Source organism: Salvelinus namaycush, chromosome 29, assembly GCF_016432855.1.
Source record: "Salvelinus namaycush isolate Seneca chromosome 29, SaNama_1.0, whole genome shotgun sequence".
NCBI lineage: Eukaryota > Metazoa > Chordata > Actinopteri > Salmoniformes > Salmonidae > Salvelinus > Salvelinus namaycush.
In genome coordinates this window covers 23,013,406-23,037,931 of record NC_052335.1, presented here as the reverse complement: position 1 = coordinate 23,037,931, position 24,526 = coordinate 23,013,406, and the positions used below count along the sequence as shown (strand labels likewise).

General features: G+C 41.4%; 1 protein-coding gene across 1 annotated transcript in view; it reads right to left on the bottom strand.

Moving 5' to 3' along the window:
• Positions 1–24,526, bottom strand: part of LOC120024070 (receptor-type tyrosine-protein phosphatase kappa-like) — a 196,268-nt gene that overhangs the window by 7,565 nt on the left and 164,177 nt on the right. Inside the window, exons 14-25 of the mRNA XM_038968181.1 lie at positions 20,633–20,768; positions 13,575–13,735; positions 8,421–8,608; positions 7,312–7,399; positions 7,012–7,088; positions 6,034–6,070; positions 5,725–5,822; positions 5,418–5,534; positions 5,091–5,245; positions 4,338–4,473; positions 4,027–4,176; positions 3,576–3,749 (exon numbers count right to left, since the gene is read on the bottom strand). Coding sequence (XP_038824109.1) covers positions 3,576–3,749; positions 4,027–4,176; positions 4,338–4,473; positions 5,091–5,245; positions 5,418–5,534; positions 5,725–5,822; positions 6,034–6,070; positions 7,012–7,088; positions 7,312–7,399; positions 8,421–8,608; positions 13,575–13,735; positions 20,633–20,768 — 1,517 coding nt within the window. The remainder of the gene's footprint in view (positions 1–3,575; positions 3,750–4,026; positions 4,177–4,337; positions 4,474–5,090; positions 5,246–5,417; positions 5,535–5,724; positions 5,823–6,033; positions 6,071–7,011; positions 7,089–7,311; positions 7,400–8,420; positions 8,609–13,574; positions 13,736–20,632; positions 20,769–24,526) is intronic.

Here is a 24,526-nt window from a genome sequence, read left to right as displayed (position 1 = left end):
CGGGCTACATGCACTGCATACGTCTTCCTCTAGATGTCAGTAAGCGGGGAGAATTTGAATGGAGTGGATTGCGCAATCTGGGACCCTATATATAGACCGTGGAACGGAAGTACCGTCCTTTTCAACGGTGCGCCTGGCGCGAGAAGACATCACAATGGCGTCCTGCAAACGCTTTCGTTTTAGTAGTTCTATATCTCCGGTCATGTTTTTATTCGTTATAGGTGTTAAAGACATCATAAGGTAGTTCACCTCTTCAGGCTGCAGGGTGAATATTGAAAAAACTGGAAAATATGCGCACATTTTCAAACGGCCTCTTAAGAATTTTTTGATCTTCCAATATGCATATATTTACTATTATTGGATAGAAAACAGTCTATAGTTTCTAAAAACGTTTGAATTGTTTCTCTAAGTTGAACAGAACTATTTTTACAGCCCATTTCCTATCCAGAATTGAGATTTCCAAATGCGAGGTCTCTCTTTAAGACCTTGTCTATATAAGGTCATGTCACTTAGGACCGTAGAAACACGTCACACGCCTTCATCTGGGTGTAATGCGGAAGTGAGAGAAGAAAGGAGTCGAATATCTCTTTCAGGGGCTGAACACCACAACTTCTTGTGAGACCTACGCAGTTTAATTTTTTTTCCGGGCGCGAGTCAGAACCTGGACTCGGCTCCTGGAATACGCTCGTTTAAGGTGAATATGACCTCTGCCTACGATATTATTTGATACATGTCACAAAATCATCCTAAAGTATGTTTTTTCAATATACTTTAATTATATTATTGAAATTTATTCTGGACTTTAGACGTGATGCTTTGGAAGAATTGTTTGAAGAAGGAGAGGTTAGCGCCGCACGGCCATTGTGCTTGCTAAACCAAGAGGGAAATAGTTCGTTCTGGAACCCAACTAAAGACTGTACTGGACAATGGACCCCGTTACAACATTCTGATGGAATATCAACAAAGATAAGGACCCAATTTGGGATGCTTTTTCATATAGCTGTCGAACTGTGCTATGCTAGCGCTTGACTAGAATCAATGCTGCCGTATGCTAGCTAATGTTGTAAGCTAATATAACGATATATTGTGTTTTCGCTGTAAAACACTTCAAAAATCGGAAATATTGGCTCTATTCACACGATCTTTGTCTTTCATTAGCTATCCACCATATGTTTTTCTGAAATGTTTTATGAGGTGTAATTAGTAGTTGACGTTGGTGTCTGTATTTTCTCTGGCTACTCCCGTGCGATTTCAGACTGTAGCTATGATGGTAGCAGTAATGTAAAACTGATTTATAGCTAAAATATGCACATTTTATGAACAAAACATAGATTTATTGTGTAACATGTTATAGGACTGTCATCTGAGGTAGTTTTTTCTAGGTTGTTTAGGTTGGTTGTAGGTTAGTTAGGTTGGCTTGTGCATGCTACTTGAATCATACTTGTGCTGCTGCTACATGTCTGTCCACTTTTTTATTTGGTGGTGAGCTAACATAAATATATGTGGTGTTTTCTCTGTAAAACATTTAAAAAATCGGACATGTTGGCTGGATTGACAAGATGTTTATCTTTCAAATGCTGTATTGGACTTGTTAATGTGTGAAAGTTAAATATTTTTAAAAAATAGATTTTGAATTTCGCGCCCTGCAATAGAGCTGGATGTTGTCATAAGTGTACCGATATCGGGACAGCCCGCCTAACAGGTTAATTTAAACTGACTTATAGCAGTTTATAGCAGTTTATTGCGATTTTCTGGGATTACTTTGTCATGCGCTTTCACGAGTTGGACACCTCTCCAGTTGGTGGCTAACATTAGCGGCTATTTCGACCGGACAAGAGGACATCTTTCAACCCAAAGACGATTGTTCTGGAGAAAGGACACCTTGCACAAGATTCTGATGGAAGCTCAGCTAATAGTAAGCAGTCTTTATGCTGTTAATTCGTACTTATGTTGACAAATGTTAAATAATAATTCCGCCATGAATTATGGGGCGGTCTCGCTTTAGCGCACGCTGTATTGCGCAGTAACGTTAATTTTAAAAATCTAACTCAGCGATTGCATTAAGAACTAATTTATCTTTCATTTGCTGTCCAACTTGTATTTTTTAGTCAAGTTTATGAATAGTTTTCGATTAGAATAGGTGCCTTTCCCAAGATTTCTCCTGACATTTTCTTTGCAGCTTGGCTACTTTTCTCATTGTATAACCACGATTTGTGCCGCTAAATATGCACATTTTCGAACAAACTCTATATGCATTGTGTAATATGATGTTATAGGACTGTCATCTGAAGAATTCTGAGAAGGTTAGTGAAAAAATTTATATCTTTTGGTGGTTTATACGTTATTGCTATGTTTGGCTTGAATCAATGCTGTTGTGATGTTTGCTATTGTGGTAAGCTAATATAACGCTATATTGTGTTTTCGCTGTAAAACACTTAGAAAATCTGAAATATTGTCTGGATTCACAAGATCTGTGTCTTTCAATTGCTGTACGCTGTGTATTTTTAAGAAATGTTTTATGATGAGTAATTAGGTAATACACGTTGCTCTCTGTAGTTATTCTAGTCGCTTTGGTGAGAGTTGTGATGGTGGCTGCAATGGTAAACTATGATTTATACCTGAAATATGCACATTTTTCTAACAAAACATATGCTATACAATAAATATGTTATCAGACTGTCATCTGATGAAGTTGTTTCTTGGTTAGTGGCTATTTATATCTTTATTTGGTCGAATTTGTGATAGCTACTGATGGAGTAAAAAACTGGTGGAGTAAAAAAAGTGGTGTCTTTTGCTAACGTGGTTAGCTAATAGATTTACATATTGTGTCTTCCCTGTAAAACATTTTAAAAATCAGAAATGATGGCTGGATTCACAAGATGTGTATCTTTCATCTGGTGTCTTGGACTTGTGATTTAATGATATTTAGATGCTAGTATTTACTTGTGACGCTATGCTAGGCTATGCTAGTCAGCTTTTTTACTGATGGGGGTGCTCCCGGATCCGGGTTTGGGAGGAATTAGAGGTTAAGGACAACAAAGTCAAGGTGTTGGAGTGGCCATCACAAAGCCCTGACCTCAATCCCATAGAAAATGTGTGGGCAGAACTGAAAAAGCGTGTGCGAGCAAGGAAGCCTACAAACCTGACTCAGTTACACCAGCTCTGTCAGGAGGAATGGGCCAAAATTTACCCAATTTATTGTGGGAAGCTTGTGGAAGGCTACCCGAAACGTTTGACCCAAGTTAAACAATTGAAAGGCAATGCTACCAAATACTAATTGAGTGTATGTAAACTTCTGACCCAGTGGGAATGTGATGAAAGAAATAAAAGCTGAAATAAATCACTACTATTATTCTGACATTTCACATTCTTAAAATAAAGTGGTGATCCTAACTGACCTAAGACAGGTAATTTTTACTAAGATTAGATTAAATGTCAGGAATTGTGAAAAACTGAGTTTAAATGTATTTGGCTAAGGTATGTAAACTTCTGACTTCAACTGTACATGCATGTGTATATGCATTTATATACTATGTCTGTGTGTTTATGCGTGCATGAGGGGAGAGGACACTTACATCCATGAGGGCAGCATTGATGTAGTTACTGCTCTCCCCGTCGATAGTGATGAGGAAGGGCAGACAGCGGTCTGGAGGCAGCATGTCCATGAAGCGGTTCTTCTCGTGGTTCCTGGGGAGCAGGGCGATGCTGCAGTCCTCTGGCTGGGGCTGAGGGGTCACCGAGTTCAGTGTCTGAAAACAACACAAATAACATGAAACCACAAGTCAGGGAACATTGTTTGTCAGGAGACATGGGATATGTCCCAAATGGCACCCTATTCCCTTTAGAGTGCACTACTTTTGACCAGAACCCTGGTAGTCCACTCTTTTGGGAATAGGGTGCCATTTGGGATGTGCCATGATCTATTTCCCTGTTTTGATTGCCGTTTTTTATTGTTGTACGAGACATGAAAGCCTGAGGAGTTAAACAGAACTTTATGCCCCAATAAATATGGAAGGCCTCCGGTACCTGGAATTCATCTTTGAGGTGTGAGGAGTTGCTCTGTGAGTCTATCCTGATCATGTCGTAGTAAGCTGCTTTGTACTCGCAGGCAGGGATGGCCGTCTCGCCACACAGACAGGCCTCTAGGATGGCGTCATGGATGAAGATGTACTGCTCCTGTGGCCGGACCACAGACACACACTCAGCAAAGGGAAGGCACTGCATCTCCAGACAGTCCATACATACAGTAGCATGAAATGCACAGACGGACAGCAATGGTGAATGGTGTTAATGTTAATTGGTGAGGTGTGTGGCGGTGGGGTGGGCCTAGTAGTCACCTCAGTCTGTACCATGTTGATGCGTCTGGAGCGCAGGGCCTTCACACAGTTGTAGATGTCCACCACGCCCTCCCTCTCCGCCATGTCCAGCATGATGTCGATGACGATGTAACAGCCTGTGCGTCCGGCTCCGGCGCTGACCAGGGAGAGAGGGCAGCGAGAGGATCGGAAGGTGAGCATGGCTGCACAGCACTACACTTCAACAGCCTACATATCTAACCATTGTACAGTACACACAACAATGACGCTCAATCCATACACTTCCCCCCCACCCCCCCTCCCCCAATACACATGTAAATATTGGACTATAAATTGTGTCTCCCTGTATTATACTGATGCTTATTCTATTCTACTGAGCCATTTACTTTATGTTCCTATTCTTATCTTGTATTATTTCTTATTGTTGTTGCATTGTCCAGAAGGAACCTGCAAGTAAGCACTTCATTGGACGATGTATACCATGTGTATCCTGTACATATGACTAATAAAACATGAAACTTGAACTGTGCACAAGACTAAATTGACAAGCGTGTGCATTGTTCAACAACATCCACAACAACCACTTCCTGCCAAGGGGCACGGTGAAATCGTATCTACAGTAGGCTAGCTGTGGTTGATAATATTGAAGCATGCTAGCTAGTCCGGGTGCACACTTCACATGTGAGAGATCAAAGAAAAGTGAATCGGAAGCACCTGTTTTCTCAGAATATCTGGCTGTGAGAGCGTAGAGGAAGTGACGTGTTAGGGGCTTACCTGCAGTGCACCACGATGGGCCCAGCGCTGGGGGGGTTGGAAATCTTGACCCGGCGGATGAAGGAGAGGAGGCCCGTGGCGTGGTAGGGCACTCCGTGGTCAGGCCAGCCAGTGAAATGAAACTGCTTCACCTCGCGCAGCTCGTTAAAGCCTCTCTGATGACAGAGAACATACAGGTTATTAGTTCACAACTGGTCTGGGTTCAGTCTGAATTCCACATTTGCAATATGTGTTGATTTTAAGGGCCAATCAAACAACAACAAAGTGGTGGATGTACCAATCCCAGATTGCCCCTAGGCGTGAGGAGTGGATAAAGGAATGACTCACCCTCTCCAAGGTGAACGTTCTGACCACATATTCAGCAAGGGGCTCCACTTCCACAAACGTCACTTTGAAATCACCATAGACCTCAGCATCATCGGGCCAGTACTTGTAACACTTCACCTACAAGAACATGAGTATTTAATTCATTTAAAACAAAAGACGTCTTTAAATACTACACACACATCAATACACACAATAAATGCCCAGGTATACAGTATGTAAGATTAATATATGAAGACTGATCAAGGGCCTACAGTACATTGGCCTCCTGTGCTTTTGGATCTGACAGTAATATGGCACTATCACCTACCCGTCCAACTTCCACGAGGTTGGTGACCATGACGATACAGGCAGACTGCTCTTGCCAGACCATCCTCCAGAAATCATAGACTGTCTCATGGACAGGCCCTGGACAGGACAACACATATCCATCAATCAATCAATCAATCAATCAATCAATCAATCAATCAATCAATCAATCAATCAATCAATCAATCAATCAATCAATCAATCAATCAATCAACACAAATAAATACAATATGTGAACTAAATACAATACAATCTAACTATATGAGAATCAAATCATTCTTTAGAGGTGTGGGGGGGTACTTATTCTTACCTTGAGTTGCAATGTAATGACTTGGCCTCTGATACCCCTGAAAAGTGCAACATCACAATGTTAATATCATTGGGTAAGACTTTTATATCGTGTAGCAACAACAGCAGACTACTACATACCACACCGTGCCTCAACCCCAGCTTGGACTGCATGAGATCAATCTTCATGAAAGTCAATGGCTTTATGTGCTAATATGCACAGAGCTGTTCTCATGTATCCATTAATTCACTAATAGAAACGTTCAATGAGAGCACATTTCCTTGTGCTTTGAGTATCTGTCAATTAAATTGACATTTATTGCTTTGTGAAGCTCAACTCCGGTGTACTTTAATGCCAAGAATGTTTCACTATTGATTACTTCGTAGGAATTCTACATTATTGTAATTGGCTGCTTATTACAAAGTTCCTTTATAGAGTCAATAGGTCCTAACACTCCAAACGATCCCTATCAGATTTGATCTGGCTGGGTACAGGCACAGTACGGGAGGCAACAAAAGAAAAACACAGGCGGCCACCATCTTGTAAATACGACAACCATTCCTATCGAGAACAATAGCACACAGATCAGGGATGTACACGTCGGGCATGAGGACATGTGAAATGAGAGAAGCTGATGAACAACAGAATGGCAGGATCAAATCAAAAAGGGGGGAGATGGGAGAACATCTCATGCGTTTCCGTGCAGATGTTGTTAGAAGTAACCAGAGGTGAACGAGGAGGGAGAGTGGGAAACATGAGGTGTGGTGAGGTCCCCTACAGTGATACTTACATCCCTGTACAGCCATATCTACAGCCCAAATCATAGGCAAGAGTGAAAGAAAGCACAACAATGTCAGTGAGTACAAGCACTTTGACTGAAGGAGGGAAATAAAAGCTGTATTCATATTGTTGACAAAGACATGCGTAGAAGGCCTCACATACGAGAGAAGGACGGTTGTGTCGCACACGTTCGCCAATGGAGGAGGCTGCGCCACTTACGTCAATGTAGTTGGCGTTGATGTAGTCAGAGGAAGGGTCGTCTTCCATTGGTTGCAGGATCACTCTAGAATGATCGTCTGTAAAACAACAGGGGTTAATAGGCTGGCTAGTTTCATTGACAGCAAGTCCAATCCAAATTATTCTTCCAAATTTCCTGAGATTAAGAGGAGTCAGGCAAGGATATGATAACATACCGATTTTATGGTTTGCCATTTTAATGAGCTCATTCCTAAAAGAGGACACTAGCCAAAAGGTCATCAACACCTAGAAACTTTATTAGAAGTTAAATACAAGACTTACATGCAATGATGTTTCCATAGCGGTTCTTGGTTCTGTTAGTGTCTTTCTTTGCCACGTCCCAGGAAGCGGACTGGCCTTCAAAAAAACTCTGCATACCAAACAGAATGGAACAAAGTGAGTGAGGCTGATCAGAAAACACATTTAGCAAGTACGTACAACACTACTGTCTAGACGGTGGGTAAGGCACTGCAATATAATCAAAAGGCAGTTTTCTATTGACTTTTCTATTGTATGTCTGTCGAAGAACCATCACTTCAAAGCTTCGATGTCTGGCCTGTTGGGTCTCAGAAAACAATAGACACACAAGGTAGCAAAAGCGACAAATTTCCTGGCAACAATGTGGCCAATAAAAAAAGGGCTGGAGAGTAAATGCAGTGTGGGGTTTGATGCTCAAAACCTCTACATTTGGTCTTCACCAATGTGATCATTATCTAATACTACAACAGGACGTCACATTTAAACAGACACAATTCCACTTGAATGAACAACAGCACAATTGTGAAGAAATCTATGGGGAGATGACTATCAGAGCTGAGCCATAGAAGTCTTTGCCTGTAACTTTTTTCACAACACTCTAAACTAAGCCTTTGAACTTTCAAAGGCTGCAGAGCAAGAAACTGAACGTCTCTAAACCCCTGCAAGCAGTGTAGAGCGTCTCACTGGCAAACCACCCGCTGACAGGAAACTCTCTCTGTGCAGGGCTGTGGTCGCCCATCCAGTCTACACAGCGAGCGGTGCAGAACTACGACAGGATGTGACATAATCCCTATTACATTTTAGCTTGTTCTTCACTGAAGGAAAATTGTATTTTTAAGAACCTCCCAAAAATGGAGTTGTATGTTTCATTTGAGCCAGATCAGAATTGTATGAAGTTAAAGGTGTGTTGACGGTTTGAATAGCGAGACTATAAGTAAGACTGTCTTGAGGGCTGAGGACCACATTCATTTAGTTAAACTGTATGGTGGCCCTAAGGGTCTGTCACTTAATTTTAAAAGCTACTCTGCCATTTAGGACCACTGTAAATATGTTATGTTATAAGTATAGACTAGAGTCTTAGGGCCTTGTGTTATGTAATGGGTATACTGTAGACTAGAGTCGTGGGGTCTGACCTCATATTCCTCCTTGAAGCCGTAGCTGTCGGAGGTCTTCATCAGGTTTATGTGTTGGAGCAGGTCAGCCACCCTGATGGCTGGGTGCAGCTGACCGGTCTGGTAGGGCGACTCTGTCCCCTCACAGTGGTACCGAGGGACGTCCAGCAGCCGACTGGACTCTGCAGCAGCTGCAGTGTGGTTCTCATCTGTCCAGGGAAATCACACGTTGGTGAGGAATACACAGGCTTGTGAAGGACCATTATCATTCAACATCACAAACACTCACAGAGCACATATCTGACCTGTGTGCAAATCATGACGAATCCTTATTATAACCACATTGGGTGTGCTTCTCACAACATGGTTTTCTTGCAAAAATGGCAATGAACATAGCATTTTCTTTCTGGCAAATAACATGACTCCTGCCAGTACACTATGTATCTAAAGCAACTCCCCAGTGAAACAGCTAAGATGTGAGGGATGTAAGCCACATGGCAACTGGCAGTCACTGACGTGTGGAGTCAGCTTGGTGAGTGGGCAAGACGGAGGTTGATATAGCCGAGGAGTGGTGTGCCTGCCTTTCCCAGCAGACAAACAGACGGACAGACACAGGGGCTTCACTGAGAGGCAGTGTGAGGGTAGGACACTCTCAGGCCTGACAGGCACCATATGTGCCCTTTAATGTCTTATCTGAACCATGTCAAACCCTCAGACACACAGCCATTTAACAGCCTGCCTGGGAGACAGGAGATGAGTGTGTGTGTGTGTGTGTGTGTGTGTGTGTGTGTGTGTGTGTGTGTGTGTGTGTGTGTGTGTGTGTGTGTGTGTGTGTGTGTGTGTGTGTGTGTGTGTGTGTGTGTGTGTGAGTGTGGCGCGAGTGTGTGTGGGTGTGCGTGTGGGAAAGTGAGGTGGTTGGCTGTTGAGTCCCAGGTTCTCCTCAGGAAGAATCTACACCCCTCTAAAGCCCAGCATGATCTAGCGGCAATCAATCACATGACCTACTGAGCCATGAGCTGTACATCCTTCTTGCTTGGCTAGCTCCTGAGCTACTACCACCCCCCAGATGTAGGTTTAGGGGAACGTTAAGTCACGGTTTAAGGGCCTGTCAGTGGAGGGGAAGTTAGCTACTATTACGGACACACATCCATTTAATGGATAAATCATCCAGTATATGTTTTCTGGCAATCAATTTATTTTCATTTCATTGAGCACTTTGGGATACTTTCCACACACACTGGTCACATGCACTTACCGGTAATTGGCACTTTACAATTAGGACAGCAAGAAAAGAAAAAAACAAGAGCTTTTAGCTAGGTCAACAGTTAGCACACAGGGTTTGTAGTACATATATAATACAAATATATATATGCGCACACACACACACACACACACACACACACACACACACACACACACACACACACACACACACACACACACACACACACACACACACACACACACACACACACACACAAATAAATATATATACAGTTGATGTTGGCAGTCTACATACACTTAGGTTGCAGTCATTCAAATTCGTTTTTCAACCACTCCACAAATTTCTTGTTAACAAACTATACTTTTGGCAAGTCGGTTAGGATATCTACTTTATGCATGACACAAGTCATTTTTCCAACAATTGTTTACAGACAGATTATTTCACTTATAATTCACTGTATCACAATTCCAGTGGGTCATAAGTTTACATACACTAAGTTGATTGTGCCTTGAAACAACTTGGAAAATTCCAGAAAATTATGTCATGGCTTTAGAAGCTTCTGATAGGCTAATTGACATCATTTGAGTCAATTGGAGGTGTACCTGTGGATGCATTTCAAGGTCTACCTTCAAACTCAGTGCCTCTTTGCTTGACATCATGGGAAAATCAAAAGAAATCAGCCAAGACCTCAGAAAAGAATTGTAGACCTCCACAAGTCTGGTTCATCCTTGGGAGCAATTTTCAAATGCCTGAAGGAACCACGTTCATCTGTACAAACAATAGTACGCAAGTATAAACACCATGGGACCGTGCAGCCATCATACCGCTCAGGAAGGAAACACGTTCTGTCTCCTAGATATGAACGTACTTTGGGGCGAAAAGTGCAAATCAATCCCAGAACAACAGCAAAGGACCTTGTGAAGATGCTGGAGGAAACAGGTACAAAAGTATCTATATCCACAGTAAAACGAGTCCTATATCGACACCTAAAAGGCCAGGAAGAAGCCACTGTTCCATAACCGCCATAGAAAAGCCAGACTACGGTTTGCAACTGCACATGGGGACAAAGATCGTACTTTCTGGAGAAATGTCCTCTGGTCTGATGAAACAAAAATAGAACTGTTTGGCCATAATGACCATTGTTATGTTTGGAGGAAAAAGGGTGACGCTTGCAAGCTGAAGAACACCATCCCAACCGTGAAGCACGGGGGTGGCAGCATCATGTTGTGGGGGTGCTTTGCTGAAGGAGAGACTGGTGCACTTAACAAAATAGATGGCATCATGAGGCAGGAAAATGATGTGGATATATTGAAGCAACATCTCAAGACATCAGTCAGGAAGTTAAAGCTTGGTCGCAAATGGGTCTTCCAAATGGACAATGACCCCAAGCATGCTTCCAAAGCTGTGGCAAAATGGCTTAAGGACAACAAAGTCAAGGTATTGAAGTGGCCATCACAAAGCCCTGACCTCAATCCCATAGAACATTTGTGGGCAGAACTGAAAAAGCGTGTGCGAGCAAGGAGGCCTACAAACCTGACTCAGTTACACCAGCTCTGTCAGGAGGAATGAGCCAAAATTCACCCAACTTATTGTGGGAAGCTTGTGGAAGGCTACCCGACACATTTGACCCAAGTTAAACAATTTAAAGGCAATGCTACCAAATACTAATTGAGTGTATGTAAACTTCTGACCCACTGGGAATTTGATGAAAGCTGAAATTTATAATTCTCTCTACTATTATTCTGACATTTCACATTCTTAAAATAAAGTGGTGATCCGAACTGACCTAAGTCAGGGAATTTTTACTAGGATTAAATGTCAGGAATTGTGAAAAACTTCGTTTAAATGTATTTGGGTAAGGTGTATGTAAACTTTCGACTTCAACTGTGTGTGTGTGTGTGTGTGTGTGTGTATATATACATATATATATATATACATATATATATATATATATACACACATATATACATGTATATATATATATATATATATATATATATACATGTATATATATATATATATATATATATATATATATATATATATATATATATATATATATAATGACGTGACATGACTGGAACGTTAGGGTGGTGGAGGTGATCACCAAACAACGACGACAGATTCGACTATAATACATGACCAACACCCAACACTGACTTTCTTACACATTTGCAAATGGCTTTCTAGAGAGCTATGGCGAGACAAACAGACACCTCTGCAGTGGGCGGGATCTAAGCTCGTGAGAACTGCTGCACTCTAGTGTAGAGACTATCTAAGCTGACATTTTTACTCATTAGCAAATTTGTACCTCTTAATTCTGCCCTAACATGATAGATTGAGTCACGGCTTGAACTGCACCCTTCACTTCCTATTACCAAGCCCAGCGTCAACACAGAGCTAAAATAAGATATTTTCACAGCAAGCACACTGGCCTGAGGGGGAATTTTAATTCCCCATCAAACTCAGGTTTTCAGTAAGCCGTAAAGACCCTCAGCGGTTGCTTGCTTGTTCTGTCAGTGTGGACTACACCGTATCTAGTGTCACCGTGTCTAAGACTCTCCTTCCTGATGCCATGAGTGAACACTCATGGCATCAGGAAGGAACTCCATTACATAGGAACTCCATTACATAGAAACTGTCAGATGTGTTTTTTGACTCTCCACAGACAGAGACAAGTCCCAGAGAGGCTGAGGGTGTGGTAAAATGGCACCAGCTCACAAAGTCTGACTCTAAGGACTTACACACAATAACAGGATGACTGGTTTCATTCTATAACAGTGTTATGTAGGAGGTTAATCTTCAGGTTGGGGCTCAGGTGAATGTATCTGTCATATATCAATCTTCACTTGAGTTTGAATTTGTTTTCCCTCTTCATCTCTACACCAATGCCCTGAGCTAGATTTGGAGCTTGTAGACAGTTGTAATGCATTCAGAAGTGTGAGTCTCTGATTGGGGTTTAGCTTCAATTCAACGGCTCATGGGTGGGTCCTAAACCCTGAAGTGTTGCTCATCTGTTCACTGGAGGACTGCCACGTCTCCACTCTACCATGGCTGAGGGCCAAGTGCTTTATACTGGCAGCCAGGGGAAATCTACAATCTGGAAACAATTCCTATTTTATCCCCCTTACTGGATAAGTGAATATGGAGGCCAGTCATTCTGACAGTGATACATTCTCAAGGCTACCATGAATTGTATGTGACTGACTACTCAGACTTAACACAGAGACAATAGTTTACAATGGAACGGCTACAGGTTTACAATGGGCGGCTACAGGACTGTGACAACGACATATGCATGAGGAACACAAGCCATGGCAGGGCAGATGACATAGCACCAGGGCCTCACCTAGCACTGCCGTTGGCACTAGTGGATCATTAGGCACTGTAGGGAAAAAAATCTTATGAGGAACATTCCAGAAGGCTTGAGTAAGCTGCAGCACACTACAGAATGATAAAATACCAGGGTCAAGATGAACAGAGCATAAGAATAGAAGTCATTCTACCAAAATATCCTGCGACAACGGTTCAAATCATTAATGGCATTTATTCATATGTTGGGAATTTCCTTTTATGCATTTTAAAGTAAAAACATGTAAGGTATAACTTAACGCCTCTCTTCAGAGCCTGACTTATAGGACACTTCTCTGTGCTAAGGCCTTTTCCATTGTAAGGCAGAGGGGTTATCTAACTGTCAGAAGGCTGGTGGGAGGAGCTATAAGGGGGCAGGCTCATTGTAATGGAATCAATGGAACAGAGTCAAACACGTTTCCATGTGTTTGGTACCGTTCCATTGACTCCATTCCAGCCATTACAATGAGCCCGTCATCCTATAGCTCCTCTCCCACCAGCCTCCTCTATTCTCACTGTCAGGAGGCTTTCTCACATGTATCATGTGTCTGTGGAGGGAGGTGTTCCCCAGGGATCTGCGGAGGGACTATTATACTTACATCTGTTGCTGAAGTTGTGGGAGTCCATGAATGTGACGGCCATGGGATCCTCAGTGTGGAGCGTGCTCTGATCAGCATAACTGCGGTCCATGGCATTCACCATGTGAGTCATTTCCTGACGAGTATTCCCAATGGCATCTTTGCGCTTCTTGGCCAGTTTCCTGAAGGATCAAACAAGCAGGTTTAAATATCACAAAAAAACCTTGTTGTCGATTATTTACACACAGCAGGTAAGACTAAAGGGAAATAAATGAAAGAGAAAATCGTATCACCATGACAACAGACCATTGGTTTGGCTTCCACATATGGCCTTTTTAAAATTGTGTTTTCATCCAATAATATGTGCAAACCCCACAAATACTGTATTCTTAGGGTCAAGTATCATTAGGTACATACTGTAGCAGAAATATAGGGGAAATCCAAAAGGGTCCAATTTCAAGCATTGAAATCATGCAGTAGTAACTTCTGCTTCGAGGGGGAAAGGCATATGCTTCATGCTAAGGTGAGAGGTAGCCGCATCTCATCCCCAATCTGGGCTCTGACAAGACATTCTGAAAACTGGGGACTCACTGTCTGGTTGATTGTCTCATTATCATTTCCTCTGGACAGGAGTAGATAGGGTTTATAGATTAACGAGATTGATATACCAAATGGTTTGACCGATTTAACTGATTGTGTGCGCACTCCCTCATTGGCCCCTGGTTGAGAAAAGCTGATTGAACACCTGCAAGACTGGGAGGCTTTTATTTCAAGGGCAATTACGACTGTGCCGGTTTCTCTACATTTGTATTGTAAAAAGAAGCACTGCGATGAAAACACATACCCACTCTATTCTATTCCTAGTTCCTAATTCCACTTTGCGAGCACCCTGAAGAAAGGTGCTGCAGTACAAATTATCCTCTGATTGCAGTTCGCAGTTAGATGAAAGCATTGAGATGAGGTTATTAAGGAGCCGCTCTAGTGAAATTGAAAGGAGGTCTCTTTGTACTAGAGAAGAGACAGATGGGTGGACAGCAGGAGAAAGATGTCAAATTGTATAATTTCATACAGTTCTAGTAAAATGACAATTATAGGCAGAATATACTCATTTCTACCCATCATACATTTGAAGTGGGTCCAAAATAGGTATGCACAGCAGGCTCAATTTTTATCAAGAGCCGTGAGAAAATGATCCAGTTCCCATGTTGTACCTTTTAATGACCTTTGATAGTGGCAAACTGTGGGATACCTCTCTTTCCCGTTGGTAAAAACATTGACCATTGACCATTTTAAGGTTCATTATTGGTAACTTTCAGCTGTTCAATTATTCCAACTTAACAGGATATAATTGGCTAAATGTCCCCCAGTGGGGGCTAAGAAATTTGATATCCTAACATTGCTTGAAGGGACTATCCGAAGCCAGCATAAGATGTTCACTGTGCAGCTGATACAGTCTTTCATTTTCATGGGAGAGAGAGAGAGAAAAGTATCCTCAGTCTGGGGGAATAATCTCTGAAATTCTGACAAGACTCATTCACTTGAATTCACTTGAGGTTGAGTGTCACTTCTAGGTATGAAATGAAACATGATTGTGAGAAATACAAAAATGAGAGGAGTGGGGAGGTAAATGCGAGGCCGGTGTAGCATAAAAAAAACACTCACAGAGGCGAGGGTGAAATGGCAAGCATGTCGAATGGGAGAGCATCGGCAGACTTGTCAGGACAACAGATTGGGGAGTTTTATTTTTCAGCCCTTAGCAAGTGGTAAGCACCACAGTGTGGAGATGACTGTCTACTGTCTACAGCAGCATCACAGCAGAAGAACCTACACCAAACCAAAGAGGGAACCTTCTGCAACCAACATTCAGAGCAACCAATTGGAAAGGGCTTATGAAATATAAAAGACATACAACACAAACAGTGTGCACTTGTAGAGGCACACAGTTTACCCCGTATCCTTTCAATGGACAAAGGAGGTCCAGGACATGAAGAGTAATGAAATACATGAGTTACTGACATACATACAACCACATGCACTCAGATTGAATACAGGACACAAAGTGCAGCATTCTTTTTTCAAATAACACCGCTTTTGGTCCACATGACTTTGGTTTGGAGAGTGTTTCGAAGCATCTTTGAGCTGGTCAATGGCAATTGGTTCTGAGCGATATGGGTTTTCACTTGAAAAAAGGATACTGCATCTTTAAAACACTACATAACTAACCAAGGACAAGTGCACTCATTGTATTATTATTTTTTTTCTGTTTTGTTGTTGTTTGTCTGTTTACTTACAGGTAATATGAGTAAGAATAGTAGCTCCTCCTGGCACGCAAATCAGAGACAGCAGGATGAAGAAATATTGGTGAATGCAAAGTGTGAATCAGTCGGATCAACAAAAGCAGAAAAAAGTGCAAGACAACAAAATTAAATCTCTATCAATTAACTTCCTAATGTTAGAATTTCATTTTTACATGCATTAATTCAAATTGAGAACATTATTTTCATTACAAATACGCAAATAGTTCATCTTTTTGTTCTGGTTGAATTTGGAATTGGGCAGAATCCTTAATGTCATGCATTAAATACTGTCTCATTCACATGGACAGTCAGACAGTTTGAAGACTGGACTCACAAAACTATTGTCACCAGATTTAGGCAACGGTGATACATATGAAAAGAAAAGTCTTGATAAGCATTGTGGAGAAACACAGCTGCAAAACAAATTGCGCCAAACTAAAGAACAAGCTTCTTGCTACCTGGAAAACAAGCAATGTCATGGACCACCATTTTAAAGATGCAGTATCTTTTATAGGTTCTGTTCAATAAGGGAACCACATATCCATTATTGTATTAGATCAATGAGTTGTGTCTTGCCCATAAGTATTGATCTCCTCAGTAACTAGTGTTTGTAATGTAATCATCAGATATCAACTCACAACTTTCCTAAATGAAGATGAAAATAAAAGTGTAATTGAAGATAATGTGCAAGTAAAATAAAAATAAAAGAAGCATACAAATGTTGCCACTGCGTGTATGTTTTGGCTTCAACCTCCGTTGTTTCCGTGCAAAGCAACTACGAGATTCCAATATCCACTTCATTAACTTGTATTGCTTTGTGTATCATTGAGTTCTACTCTACTTGGTCACCTGATTTTGGAAGAAAAGAAACTCGGTGCAACTAACAAGAGGAAGAGAGATTCAGACACACAGGGTCAGTGTGTGTGAGAGAGAGAAATAGACCTCTAATTATCTCTAGAATAAACCGATAGAGGATGTCTAGTTGATTACTACACCTGGGTGACTATAGCACCAACAACATTAACTACACTCAAGACACCCACAACACGTTAAGCTAACTAGTTCCAAAACAAATCTATATCTCCCTTTTTTATTGATTTTCACAAGCTTTCTCTTTACTTTGGGGACAAAGGGACATTGGTCATATTTCAGAATTCAATTACCATCAGTACTTTTAATCCATTCCAATGGGATTAGGAGTTTATGGCTCATTAGCACCCAAGGTGCCCCATCGCTCCAAACACCAGTCCTTTTTCAGGCTGAAATTACAAACCAGGAAGCCATCCAAAAACTCAAAAGCAGGCGCTGCAATTAACGCCAATGTCTTATATGAAAAGCATTCAATGAAATGAACCCTCTCCCACCTCTCTGAAAAATATTCTAAACCACAGGGAATAGATTCTATTACAAAACATGAACTACTATGCAACTACAATAGTACACCAGCACCAAACCAACACAAACCAATTGTTTGTAATACTGAACAAAGGGGTTTGAATCTGCCAGACTTACTGTAGAATACTTAACTATAATTCAAAAGCCACTCCTTTAGATTTGATCCAGAAGAACATCGACGAAAAGTAACTTTCTTTCAATATCAGAGAAAGGGAAACTTAGTTATTATTACTCAACCCACACATCTGTCACTCACGACCAGAGAGAAAAGACTCACTTTATAACCTGATCTTTTCCTTTTATCTTCACAAAGGAAGCCTGTACCAGCTCCACTAAATCAACAATCCCCAGTGAAGAAAATGGAGGGAAAAAAGTGTGAGGGAAGGGAAAGGGGGGGAAAGAATGGAGCTAAGGAATGACCTGTGGCAGAATGAGCTTTCTCTGAAGTTGAAAGGTTATGGATCGGGTATGGAAGGGGGATGGCAGGGGAAATTAGGAGGGAGACGGCTGTAAATGAGCAGTGGTCATTAGGAATGATTCCTTAATTGGCAGAACATCTACAGAGACACAGAGGCTGCTCTGCCAATTAAGATTCATTTGAAAGCCTCACTCATCAGTAGTCACAGGCACCGCTTGACTGTCCAACACTGTGAACAGAACCACAACGTTACAGATATCTCTATCAGGAACAGGTGTATAAGCACCGCTCATTCATCAGTCTCATTCAAATTCACTTTTCCTGAACCTCACAGATGATAGGCACTAATGTCATTCAAGTTCATTGAGATGTGTTTGTTTAACCTGGATCATTAGATACTGTGTAGATCACTTTTGTGTAAATCTAACCTGAAAACACATTGGTTGAAAAAGCTTTCATCAATGACCCATGCATTGTATGTGGGTGTCAGAATATTTGTTAAATATGTGAGACAACAAAGATGTATATTGTTACTTACAGTACATGGTAATAGTTCTATAGGGCGATTTCAAACTGTCATTCTGCTAAATGGCCACACGATGGTGCCATGTGTCATACAAAGAGAGAAAAGGTGCGCAGAGTTAGGGCTCCTCTCCGCACATCTTTCCTGCTAAACCTGATCAGCATGTAGAGGTGTGCTCCGACTGAGGATAAGTTATTTATTTTTTCCCTTTAAAACAATCTCAATTTCTTTCCAAAGTATTCATCACAGGTGCTGGAGACAGTTCAGTTTGCCAGCATTCATTATAAAACCTTATCTGAAAAACTGAACAAAATCGATAGGAGATTCACAAAGTAATTACAGCGTGACACAATTTGCTCTCTCAAGGCCCCAAACACCCTGATCTCTACAACCTGCCTCCTCTGCATGACCCCAACTGAGTGTGTGTGTGTGTGTGTGTGTGTGTGTGTGTGTGTGGACATGTTAAACTATACTTGTGGGGAGCAGAAGTACTCACATGAATAGTAATATTAAACAAAAAAAAAATGACGCAACTGGGGACATGTTGACGGACCCCACAAAGAAAAAGGCTATTTCTAAGGGGTTTAGGATTATAATTAGTATTAGGGTTAGATTTAGGGTTTAGGGTTAAGTTTAGGAGTTAAGTTTGGTTTAGGGTTAAGTTGATATTTTGGAGCTAAGGTTAGGGAAAATAGCATTTTGAATGGGAATCAATTGTGTGTCCCTACAAGGTTAGTAAAACACGAGAGAGAGAGAGAGAGAGAGAGAGAGCGAGAGAGCGCGAGAGAGAGAGAGAGAGCGCGAGAGAGAGAGAGAGAGCGCGAGAGAGAGCGCGAGAGAGAGAGAGAGAGAGAGAGAGAGAGAGAGAGAGAGAGAGAGAGAGAGAGAGAGAGAGCGAGAGAGCGAGAGAGCGTGTGTGTGTGTGTGTGTGTGTGTGTGTGTGTGTGTGTGTGTGTGTGTGTGTGTGTGTGTGTGTGTGTGTGTGTGTGTGTGTGTGTGTGTGTGTGTGTGTGTGTGTGTGTGTACACACCTGACTGACCAATTCTTCGTAGTAAAGCCTCCATGACTAAAAAGAAAAGTAGCATTTAGACAACATCAGAGGTTTCGGATTATATATTAGCCCATAACCTTCCAGAATACAGTCCATTCCCCCATAACTTGTCCAAGTAGGAAAATGTTAATGAATACTAACAGAAAAGTATAGTAGAGTAAAAGTATGTTGAGCTTGGACTTAATTAATTCCACTAACAGTTAATAATGGATAGCACAGGAATTAATATAGGCTCAATCCACTCTCTACTGGGGGCTGTTAGTTAGACAATTATTGACTTTGATGCATTTAGATGGTCAATACAGTCAAATCCTACAAAATAAAAGCCAGGAAAGATACATATAGCTATACTGTAATTACCAAGCAGTAAACAAAATTCTGAATGAGTCTTGAATGAAGCAGCTCCAAGCATTACTGAGTGGGATGAGAAGGTAAGCGAGTGACAAAATGAATAAAACTTGAGGCTAGCACAAACTGAGCACAGCTCAATATTGTTGTTACAGTATGTATCCTGAATGCAACCCTTTGTGGAAAAACAGCATAAAAGCAGAAATCTTAATAAGCTGCAGTGAAAAACCACAGTAAAACACATCGGAATACCTATTAAATTAAGACACCCCAAAGACTTCAAAGAAATGTTCCACCTCTCAGCAAGAAAAGTCTATTAGTATTGTTCACCACTGGTATGCACTTGTGTGAGTTCAAATCACCTCCAAAACTCAGCAAAGCCAAATAATCCTGGGTACGTTACACAGCTTTTCAGACCAGCCACTTCAGATATAAAGTTCAAATTCTCTGAACATTTCAAGAAAACCTGGGGAAATCTGTATGCTCCAAAGTTCACTGTGCTACTCTGAGAGATAAGCCTTATGGGTCCTCCTCATCTAAGTCATGTCCAGTACCCTGCCTGCCTACCCTTGAAACTCAATCCAACTCTCTACCAAACCATGTTATGACAAACTCTGGTAACGCTGACTATGTAAGGCTGTTTTACCAGAGTTTGTCATAACATGGTCTTGACACTGCATAAACAATAACATACAATACTGTAGTCTTGTCTCCCCCTCTCCTGCCACCCCCGCTCTCCTCCCTCCTCTCACCCCCCTCTCCTCCCTCCTCTCACCCCCCTTCTCCTCCCTCCTCTCACCCCCCCTTTCCCTCCCTCCTCTCACCCCCCCTTTCCTCCCTCCTCTCACCCCCCCTTTCCTCCCTCCTCTCACCCCCCCTTTCCTCCCTCATTGGGTAGGCTGTCTAATAGTCCAGCCCAGCCTCTGCTGAGAGTCATGGTTATGTTGATGGCATGGGATGGAGTAGAGCGTTCTCATGGTGTGTAGGTATGCTATGCTAGCATAGAGCCAGTAACACAGTGTCTACTATTTACGACACTCCACTCACCTCTTCTTGACCAGAAGGATGGCCACCAGCACCAGTAGGATGAAAACCAGCACCCCAGCACTGATGCCAGCAATCTTCACCACCCTGTCTGTCTGCTTGGCTGGGTCCGGGATCACCTCTGGTTCCTCTGTAGCTCCTAGGTGACAGGTTAGAAACAAAGGTCAATTAATAGGGTGTACGTTTGTTGTAGTTCTGACCGTGAAATACAACAATTGAAAGGGCATAGTGCAAAAGTGAGTCTCTTCCAGCAGAACTATACTTCCTTTGATCATAATGTTTGACCATAATGATTACTTCACTTGACCAGATGGTGGTCCACTCGACAGGGATTGGTTTTCCCATCACACATGATATATACACTTCACCATTTCATGAGGATGTCTTCCAGATTGAGCCATACCACAACATAAAAAGACAAAGACCAATAGCCTATTCATATTTAAATACATTCATATTTCCATTACCGTATACTATCTTTGTGCACTGGTTCTACACACACTAATGTCCTGATTAAATTGGGTTTTCTTGTAAATGCCTTTAGAATTTAATTTCTAATTATGTTTCATACCCCCATGGTCCCCACAAGATATTAAAAGTATAAATTCACTATCTGTGGTCTTTTAATATTTTCAAAAACTTCAAAGCCATTAACTACTGTAAAACATTGGGTTTGGCTACTCATTAGAAAACAATATGATATCCTAGTACACAACATGTTATTTTCTAAACTGTTTACAAATAGGGGTATACGTAAATACTGTCAAAGGTGAACCAATACAAAACTATGTACCAATCATAAAAGTGAAAAAAATCAAAATATCTCTACAATGATCATGTTGCCTCTGATGTATTGTATTATTTTGCTTTTGAGATATACAAACGCCATAATCCTCTTTCTAATGCAAAACACATAAAACCCCAAGTAAAGCATAATCCTTCCTTTTACTGTCTCCTAGCACTTAGTGAAATGCCCTTCCTACAGTAGACTGAGACCATTGCACAATTTCTAAAATGTACGTCATTTCTTGATGCAAGTCCTTTATCTCCTGACCCCTGCACTCCAACCTGCAGGGCAAATATGATGTCAAAGGATAATTATATCCCTATACAACGCTGAACCTAGTACTTCATTCATACAATAATGTAGTCCTTTTATATCAACAGCTGAATGATAACCAACAGCAGTGAAAGGAATGGAAGATATGACGACTCCCATCTCATCCATCCTCAGATCAAACGGAAGTTCTTTACGGAGACTGATACAATGGGATGCCTGGCACAGACTTTTATGCCTGGGAAAAGCCCATCTTCAACCAGCACTCAAGCCATTATTCCTCAGGGTCAATTCAATGGCCTAGTTTCTATCAAGGGAGAAAACAACAACAAACTGGCATCTGTGTCACTAGAGGGACCACTATTCTGTATTTCACTAACTCACCACCCTGGGGCAAGAACAATCTTCCGCAGACCACCACCTAAGACAGACTACCATCACTACCACACTACCAACCCCCCCATCAGAGAACAGGTTGTGATAACCTTTACAAATAGAGCGAACTGACTATTTCAGTTGGAAAGACTGTGCTGGAGTGTTTGGTGGTCCCATACTGTAGCTATCTTTATTCCTGAAACTAATCTGCTTTGCTCGTAAAACATCATCTGTAATCGGTGTGATCCCTAACATGTTGTGGATGGACGAAACCACTTTAGAGAGCATGTCTAACATCCACTAAAACACATCTAGGAACAGAAAGTTGGATGTACGTAGCAGAAAGGAGGTAGTCTCTGGGGCTTAAACCCAGATCTCTGTCAGTGTATGGGGGAGCTATAGAAGCGAGGGGGGCAGGTTCTTTGGGACTGTCTGTTGTGCTTGACAGTGAACCCCCTGGCTCCCGTGTGCCTCTCCAAATCTCTCCCTCTCGCTATCAGGTTGGAAGGAGACGGATGACTACAGAACATGTGTCCCAAATGAGCGGGACAAACTGTCCTTTACTCTCACGTTGTCACCTACTGGCCACGCCGCTGGCTTCAACACTTAAACACCTACAGCTACTATCCCTTCTCTCTGTTTGACAGCTCTTTCACCCTCACTTTAGCCATGCTATTGTAGCGGGAAAATGATGGTATAGAAACCATTTTCTGGTATTTAAGTCAGCTTCAAAAACATTCTGGAAAATATCAGCGAAATTAACTGAACAGACTAGATTGTTTGGATCGGCTCAGAGTATGCCTGAACTTCACCCCATGGTGATAATAACCAAATAACCAAGTCATTGCTATGATAGAGCTATGTGTTTTTCTGTCAATGGTTGCTTACCACTGCAGCGATATAATGGGACAAAGAGAAGATGAAAGAAGAGCCTTTGCCTCAGTCACAGAAATATGTCACCCTTCTTTCCTGTTTCTTTTTTAGATTGTAAAACAGCAGTATTAAATCATCTCATATCCAAATAACACACATTCTTCCAATCAATGCTTTATATGAAAAAGCCAGACTATGCCATAAAGAGTACTATAACAAATGTAATATTGAGCACAACAAGAAAAACAATAGCCTTGATAGCAGAGCAGGTTTCACAATAGATGTTGACACCAGTTAAAAGGTTATTAATCAGTTCTGCAGCCCGGTGTCAAATGTTTGAAGGTATTGCTTGAGACATCATCCCCATCTCGCCTCAAGAATACTTATGTTTCTGTTAGAGTTAATGAGATACATCCATGAAAAAATACCAGAGGAAAATCACATGGAATTGGATTACAACCATTTTGAAGATAAAACTCACTGCTTAAATGAAAATCTATTTTCATTCCTAATGGTAGGCTACACGGCGGAGCCCTTATCAAATTCTGTCTGGATTGGTTTGACAACCTCCGGGCCAATGCGCTTCGGAGACATTTGTACGGGGAAAACAATTCATGCCAAACAGTACAACCAAAAAAACAACACCACTTTCATATCCAATTAAGTTAGAGCAATTAAGGTGGTTTTCAATTCAGAGAATGCGAGCACATCTGGCATAAAATGTATCAAGGATGGAAAGCGTGAGTGACTGAGTGAGATCGGCACAAGTGGGCAAAGACTACATATACTGTACTCCAAGTGGATACTGCATGGACACACACTGGGCTACTTGAATTTCTGAGCACGACACAGTTCTGGGAAAAGGGTTGATTATTGTTAGGACTAAACAACATTGTTGAGAGAGGATGGAAAAATAGTGCGATATGTTTCATCATGGCTATGACAGAGATAACGCATTGGCCACATCAACACGCTCTTACAGTATGAAGTGACTTAACTGTGGATGATTTTTATTACTGTCACAATTATGTGTGCCCTTGTTGTCAGTGTCACATCAATTAGGGTTTCTGCGGTTTCATGACAGGGAGAAGGAGAATATCAAACGCTAAATCCGGTAATAATAACGAAATAGGCCGATATGAGAGTACAGTATGACCAACAGTACTGTCTCTCCGATCTTTGAAAGGCACAACAAATCCAACCCCTGGTGTGTTAATGCACAGCCAGCTGTTTAGGCATTATGAATACAACACTTTCCATGTCTGATAATCTAATAGCATATGTGGGCAGATTTCTAAACTTGGCCTTTCAAAAAATCTTAACTGATTATTAAGCAGAAACATTAAATGCATAAATATGAGTCTAATTGATAAGCATAGAAATAAAGCTAAATTTATATATGGTGGTAGTACACCCTTCGGGGTGACATCATCATTCCATCTACAATTGAAGTCGGAAGTTTACATACACCTTAGCCAAATACATTTAAACTCTGTTTTTCACAATTTCTGACATTTAATCCTAGTAGAAATTCCCTGTCTTAGGTCAGTTAGGATCACCACTTTATTTTAAGAATGTGAAATGTCAGAATA